Here is an 8,198-nt window from a genome sequence, read left to right as displayed (position 1 = left end):
ATTACATTAGCCACGGATGTTGGCTCATCCTATGGGGGATTGATAGGCCTACGGTATGTTTGGCTCATCCTATGGGGGGGTTATAGTGTATGTTGGCTCATCCTTATGGTGGGTTATAGGCCTACGGTATGTTCTGGCTCATCCTATGGGGGGTTATAGTTATTGTTGGCTCATCCTATGGGGGGTTATAGGCCTACGGTATGTTGGTTCATCCTATGGGGGTTATAGGCCTACGGTATGTTGGCTCATCCTATGGGGGTTTATAGTTGTATGTTGGCTCATCCTATGGGGGTTATAGTGTATTGTTGCTCATCCTATGCGGGGTTATAGGCCTACGGTATGTGGTTTCATTCCTATGGGGGTTATAGTGTATGTGGCTCATCCTATGGGGGGTTATAGTGTATCTTGGCTCACACTATAACCCCCCATAGGATATGTTGGCTCATCCTATGTGGGTTATAGTGTATGTTGGCTCATCCTAGGGGGGGTTATAGGTCCTACGTAGTTTGGTTTTCATCCTATGGGGGGTTATAAGGCCTACGGTATGTATGTGTTCATCCTATGGGGGTTATAGGCCTACGGTTTATGTTGGTTCATCCTAGGGGGGTATAGTCCTACGGATATGTTGGTTCATCCTAGGGGGGGGTTATAGTCCTACGTATGTTGTCATCCTAGGGGGGGGTTATAGTCTACGGTATGTTGTTCATCCTAGGGGGGGGGGTTATAGTCCTACGGTATTTCGGTTCATCCTATGGGTCGGGTTATAGTCCTACGGTATAGTATGTTCATCCTATGGGAGGGTATGGCCTACGTATGTTGGTTCATCCTATTGGGTTATAGTCCTACGGTAGTGTTGTTCATTGCTAATAGGGGGGTTTATAGTCCTACGGTATGTTGGTTATCCTATTAAGGGGGTTATAGTCCTACGGTATGTTGGTTCATCCTAGGGGGGTTAAAGGTTGGTTCATCCTTAGGGGGGTTACGGTCTACGGTATGTTGGTTCATCCTATAGGGGGTTATAGTCCTACGGTATGTTGGTTCATCCTATAGGGGGGGGTTAAAGTTGGTTCATCCTAGGGGGGTTAAGTCTTACGGTATGTTGGTTCATCCTATTAGGGGGGTTATAGGCCTACGGTATGTTGGTTCATCCTAGGGGGGGTTAAGGTCCTATAGGGGTTATAGGCATTTTATCTCTGATTTTTTTTGCTCTTTTTTCTATATACTGTGTACCAGAAGTGGCAGGTCTACAACCCCCATGATCAAATGTGTGGCCAGCTCCCAGGGTGAAGCTGGTGCCTGCCCTCAGTGGGGAAGTGCACTAGACTGGCTGAGTGTTAGTGAGAGAGATCGAGGGAGGGCGGTCAATGACAGGTGTCATTCTGTATAAGTCCATTAGACGGCTACTTTGTCTGTCAGTGTAATCCTCTGGGATGTGGGCTCATGTGACCTCCAGGTCTAAGCCACGGGCCATGAGCAATCAACATAGGCTACAGGCTAAACTGCTAATCAGTTCCCCCTAGGTACAGATCTAGGATCAGCTTCCCCTTCCCCAATCCTAACATTAACTATTAGTGGGGAAAATGCTAAACTGGCCCAGGGTCAGCATCTAGGGGCAACATGACCCTATACCGTGGTACCTGTGTATGACCTTAGCTAAGCAAGCTAAATTTAGCTCTATACTAGGTGGCCGGTTTCCAGGAGCCAGATTAAGCCTAATCCTGGACAAAAATCACATTCAACAGAGATCGATCTTGCTTTTTAGTCCAGGATCCTGGGAAACAGCCACAGTGTGGTGTTATGCTCAAAACTACTAGTGTACTGTAGAAATGATGAGTTTTCCATATAACACATACAGGCATTGAAAATAAAATATATCGGGGGAAGGAAAAGACCAAACGGTATGTTTAAGACCTGATAGAATACTTGGAAATGCATCTTGTCATGTTAGGATAATGAAGCCTGGGCAGAGGTACGGATGGSGGGCCTCCACAAAGGGGCCTCCTTTGATCTGACATGTAGCAGACTAAACTGATGCTACAAAGGAGAAAGGGGTGTGCAGTGTGGGTGTATGTCTGTGTACTGTTATAAAGAAACACCACAGRTGTTAACGCTACCACGAAGGGAACATAACAGCTTCCATTTTCCAAACAATCTTAAATAAAATGTTGATATGCTTGTTAAAGGGGCTACAAAATTATGAAAAGTGGTGGATGCCAGCGTCTGACACGGTTCTACAGTAGTCTGGCTTTAGTCAATGGGCACGTTCCAGGTCGCACTGTGTGTCAAAGGTAACATCTCAGAAACTATAGTAAACACGATATAGCAACCTTTAAAAAAAAAAAAAAAAAGACGCCCTGGAACGCAACGATACTTTAGGGCAGAAGGACACCCACCTCCTCGTACTTCCTGTCGGCCTCCTCAGCGATGTGCTTGGCCTCCTTTAGCTGCATCTCCTGGATCTCCATCTTTTCCTCGTCTTTTGACGCCCTGTTCTCTATCACCTTCATTCCTCTGGAGAAACAACACCACAGGGTTTAGCTACAGTATGCGACCTCCAACTCCAACCCTCTTCTCCATCACCACAGGGTTAGCTACATATGGACCTCCATCTCCAACCCTGTTCTCCTCATCACACAGGTGTTAGCTACAGTATGACCTCCATCTCCAACCCTGTTCTCCATCACACAGGGTTAGCTACAGTATAGGACTCCATCTCCAACCCTGTTTCTCATCACCACAGGGTTAGCTACAGTTAGACCTCCATCTCAACCCTGTTCTCCATCACCACAGGGTTAGCTACAGTATGGAGCTCCATCTCCAACCCTTTCTCTATCACCACAGGGTTAGCTACAGTATGGACCTCCCATCTCCAACCCTGTTCTCTATCACCACAGGGTTAGCTACAGTATGGACCTCCATCTCCAACCCTGTTCTCTATCACCACAGGGTTAGCTACAGTATGGACCTCCATCTCCAACCCTGTTCTCCTCACCACAGGGTTTAGCTACAGTATAGACCTCCATCTCCAACCCTGTTCTCCATCACCACAGGGTTAGCTACAGTATGGACCTCCATCTCCAACCCTGTTCTCCATCACCATCCCTCTGGGGGACACCACAGGCAACAGGACAGAGAGAAGTCATGGTGATGGGGGGGTGGTTGGAACATACTTTCGATGTGTACTTTCTTTAATATCAAAAATACTTTGACCTGTCCACTCTGTTATGTTTCAATGCTAATAGTAACTGCTGAAGGAAACTCTGAAAACCTATTGGGGCGTGTTGAATGTCTTAGTCAGCGTTTCTTCCTACTTCCTTCCRCAATTCCTAGTCTGAAAGAACTGGGAAACTCTGCTCTAGAGCAGAATGGTGGTGCTCCCCTGCTCAGACGTTGCATGCATCAACCAATGGTTGCATGCCACGTCATTAACTGTGCAGTCGGGCATCAGATTGCTAGAACATACGATGTGGTTAGCGGACAYGTAAAATACCTATCCAGGTGTTGTAACATTTGGCATGCATCGGATACACAACCTAAAACAGGAGACGGAAGTCCCACCTCTCGCTCTCGTCTGCAGCCTTCTCGGCCTCCTCCAGCTTCTGCAGCGCAGTGGCCAGTCTCTCCTGGGCCCTGTCCAACTCCTCCTCTACCAGCTGGATACGTCTGTTTAGGGAAGCCACCTCTGCCTCTGCCTGGTGGGGGAGAGAAAACACTCAAGTCAGCCACAATAATGTGCTGTAGCATTGTAGCACTCACCACTGGCCTATTTAGGAGAGTGCAAGGTTCGAATATAAAATGTTTTATGTAGAACAGATATGACTGTGGGTCATGTAGAATAAGGACAATTGTTAGCTTTATTCATTCCATTATCGGCAACGTTTCCGAACGTTTCGCATCACTGAATGCACCCTAGCTTGCACAAMTAACTGTACAATGTACGCAGTACATACAGTTCATATTGATCAACTTTGTCAGTTAATCCCACAGGAATTGGGTATCGTCAACCAAACTGATGTGGACACCACATCACAGGCAGATGACAGCTTTCTAGGAAGGCATTTGTTTTAAAGATAATACTGCACTGTGAAATTAACTCACCCCAAATGAGTATCTGGGTTGCCAACTGCCCCCATTTATTCCACATTAGAGAACTTTCTTAGCCTGGTTGGTGTATCACCCAAACACCCTAACTGAGCTGCCAGTGAGGAAGGAAAATCATCTGGGATATGGTTACTAGGTTACATGTGGTAGGCGTACAGCTGACAGATTTATCAAATCATTGCAGTGCAAGCAACCATATCTAAGTTCCACACCGTAAAGAATAACCACCTTCAATATGCCCTTGGGTTCATCCATCTAGCATACATTTTTCTCAGGTGTCCCTAGTTTTCACCATTGAAATACCATGGATACTGATCAACACCTTTGTTGACTGTCTTTTCATTGTTTGCTTTAGAACCTTCTTTTCAAAACATTGAAAGCATTTAGAAAAKAACCTTCTTGACACAGAATGACCGTGGTTCATTGGATTAGCAGAGGCCTTCTGATGGATTGTACATTGCTCTATGGGGAAGTGAAGTGGCATCATACCACAGTTAATGACAAACGCAAACAATCCCAGCATTGAGGCAGTGGGAGGAGGAATGTGTTCCCTTATGGTCACAAGGGACAGTAATGACAGTGCCAAAGGTTTATTTGTCCAGTTAGGGGCCCTTTGAGCCTCTATTTACCCTGAGCCAACGTTTGTTGGTACKGTCACATTGGCCTTCCTGAGAAAAATAATTCTGCACCCTTTGATACCTCAAGTGGGTCCCTTTGGGCTCTACCTTTTGTCTTGTGGTAAAAATGTGTAACACTAAGATTGTAGGCTTTCTAAAAACAGACTGTTGGCCTAACAAAGGGTAGCTGTAAACGTAGAAAACAAGCAGCAGCATGTGAACTACATTAGACTCAGCCACATGGATATCAGTAGAACAGTCCATTTCCACAAGGCAGCAACTCTCCAAAGACTCGATGAAGCAGGTGGGGGGCTGATCAAGCAGCGAGTCCATGAGTAGATGATGATGACAGATGATTGGATGGCGAGAGCCCCGCATTCCAGCATTTCTTAATGTTCCCGCTGGGGGATAGAGACGGAGTTGCCGGCAAAACAAAAGAGCCATTGTCCCCCCCAGCAGCAGAAGACAGCTAATTAGACCCCCCTCTCAGCCAAATCCCMAAAATCTGTTCCCATTCTGCCGGGCCTTCGCCGGGGAAGCGGTGGAATGCCATCTGTGACATTKAAAACATTCCAGAGCCTTTCACTCAGACCGGTTAATACCACACTTCATTTGGCTCAGTTTAGTCAAATAATTGATATGTGGCACTCGTGCCAGGCAAACTGTTAAGAGATTACCATTTCAGAGAGAACCAACACGTTCTCAGTGTAGATTGTTTGGCAATGGGACAGAACGGGAACAATAAGCTTGCTCTTTTGTTGGGCAATTTTTATATTTCAGGCCTAGGCCCTAAGCCGAAGCCATATTGTAGTATGATTGACAGTCAGTGTTTCTCCCCTTGGGTGAACTTGGCCCCTTACTGAAATATTTCCTAAATCACCTGTGTGTATGATTGCACTTCAAAGCTGTTTACATKAATGATAGTCATATTCCCATCATGGTAGGCAGAAAGGTTGAGGTCCAGTTGCTCTGTTAAAGGAGTAGTTTACTATTTTAAAACATGACTACTTTCAATGTAAGGAACCAACTATGGGCCAGGATTATTATTAAATACATATATTTTTTAAGTTAGCTGAAAACTGTAGTAGYCGTTTAAAGATAACCAAACTTTGGATTACTCATAGCCTACTTTCAGGGTGAGGAACCACAAAACAACATATTTTAAATAGTGAACTGCTCCTTTAAATGGTTGAGTGACTTTGGGCTGACTGAATGGACCCAAGGCCATTTTCTCTCAGCTAAAACTCTGGTCAGGAAATGATTAACCTGCTCAACTGCCAGAGATGAGACAGCAAGAAATACAGACAGCGACTCTGGCTAGACAGGGAGTGGAGTCAGGAAGAGAGACCTGCTAAATAAAAGCTGCCCTCATCCCTTCAGCTCCCTACTGTGCACTGGCTCATTTCCCAGTGATTTGTACAATTTAACAACCAGTCATCAATTAGTGTTCAAGTGAGGTTTATATCTAATTATGTGGAAACATTTGAATGAACATCTTTCATGTACAAAACTAGAAAGAGCAAATAATACATTGAGGACTATGTTAAGGGCTCATTACAGCCAAACATGATCAGCTAACRTGCAGCCACTTCTCTATATGTATGCATGCTCTGCACAACTTAATTCCCTTGACAGCCCAAAACCCTTGTGGAAGGTGGGCGATAAACAAATTAGCCTACTGAGGTGCGCTCATGCAAGGGCAGCAAGCTCAACAGCCAGCTTATTCTCTAGTGTAGGCATTACAATGCATGTCCATTAGCATCATGGCTCACCAAAAACTAACTCTGTACAGCATCTGGATGGAATAAAGACCATATCAAGGTCAAGCCTGCTTGCCATGGGAAAACAGCACATCAATAATACTGCTTCATAAATGGCAGAATCGTAGGCCATCAAGAGARCAACTTCCATGCATACATCATGGCCAACACCCACCCTCCATTTTGAGGGACTGCCACTGTCCACATTCAAACTGAATAGAAGATGAATAATAGAGTAGGATAAGTAGTAACTTAAGTCAGCAGGCTATACAGGGACAGATATATCAAATTACATTCTCCTTTATAGGGCATCTTTAAATTCAATGTAATGTGTTTACATCCAGTTTTAGTGAAGTATTGAGTTCATATGGGAGTCTACTCTGGCATATCAAACGTTTGAAGTAACACTTTGCCAAGAGCCAGTCTGCTTTAACTGGTATTAACCTTACGTGGCTCTCTCCGGGACTGTGACCACGAGTAARTTCAAACATGGAGTAATTTACTAGAGTGTGCTGACCGGGCTGCCTACGGCTGTAGCTTGYCAAATGCACACTGCGTAAAACACTCCACATTTTCAGCTCCCTCTGTACCAGCAGAGATAAACTTYGCGATATTAGGTAATTATATTCCGTGTGTAAGCAATTATTTTGTGGGCTGCATCCATGCTCCCCTAGAAATGGTGATCATAGGCTCCAACTCGGATTAATCGGTTTATTCTAGGTGTCTCTTACCCGCTCTCTGGCCTGTCTCTCCGCATCAACTTCTCTCTGGAAAGTTTCGGCACGGTCCTCCGCATCATCAGCTTGTTGCTGCAATGTCTGAATTTTCCTTTTCACGGCTTCAATAGATGTTATTCCAGCCATTGCAACTGTATCTATGTAACACTTAYTTATATTCAATAGACAAAGCTGCTATGAACGCGACGTTGTCTCGTTGCCTAGAACGCTACAGAGGCACCTGGATTGATGAGTCACGCKGCTTGTAAGAGCGACGGCCCAGTGATAGTCTACAATATAGTTATTTTGTGCCACTAGTATCCATATGCAAGCCTAAACGATCTTGTTAATTCAGCGACATGCTTGCAGTCTCCTGCCWGTTAATGCGTTATCAGAATTCAGTAGCTAGGGTACAAAGTTACTACATTCTTTTCTCCGCCTCCTCTCTTATCTTTCAGATGATGTCACAGGTCGGCCGCAGTTTAAAGGAATAGCAGCATTTTTAAAAAACAACGTTTTTCCAGTTTTGAAGAGCAGCATTTAATTTTTCTCTGCATCTCTTTGTTTTCTATTGAAATAAAGCATGTGTGTCTCAATGCTGTATGTCCATGCATATGTCATTTAGGCCATATGCAATTTAGACCAAGGGCTTGTAAGTAAGAATGTCACGGTAAGGTCTATGCATGCGACAAATACGATTTGATTTGGTTCCCAACCTTTTTCGGTTACTGTACCACCAACTGAATCTTGCTCTGCCTGGAGTACCMCTAAAGAACCCCCTAGTGTAGCCTGATCTCATAGACTAGACGTAATATAGCAAATGTAAACCCAGGACACTGAAATTAGTATGATACGTTACATTTGTATGGTTACAGACAGTTACTTAAGTCAAAAACGAAGGTATAACGCAAATGTCTAGCAACCCAATGGTTGCGAGTGTAACGGATGTGAAATGGCTAGCTAGTTAGCGGTGGTGCGCGCTAATAGCGTTTCAATCGGTTACG

At 44.7% G+C, this 8,198-nt stretch overlaps 1 protein-coding gene across 1 annotated transcript in view; it reads right to left on the bottom strand.

Annotated features, from left to right (window-relative positions):
• Positions 1 to 8,198, bottom strand: part of tpm2 (tropomyosin 2 (beta)) — a 30,928-nt gene that overhangs the window by 8,705 nt on the left and 14,025 nt on the right. Inside the window, 2 exon segments of the mRNA XM_023984656.2 lie at positions 2,394 to 2,511; positions 3,559 to 3,692. Coding sequence (XP_023840424.1) covers positions 2,394 to 2,511; positions 3,559 to 3,692 — 252 coding nt within the window.

This window comes from Salvelinus sp. IW2-2015, linkage group LG4q.1:29, assembly GCF_002910315.2.
Source record: "Salvelinus sp. IW2-2015 linkage group LG4q.1:29, ASM291031v2, whole genome shotgun sequence".
NCBI lineage: Eukaryota > Metazoa > Chordata > Actinopteri > Salmoniformes > Salmonidae > Salvelinus > Salvelinus sp. IW2-2015.
Note: the sequence above shows the minus strand (reverse complement) of the source record. Positions and strands in the feature narration are given on the sequence as shown.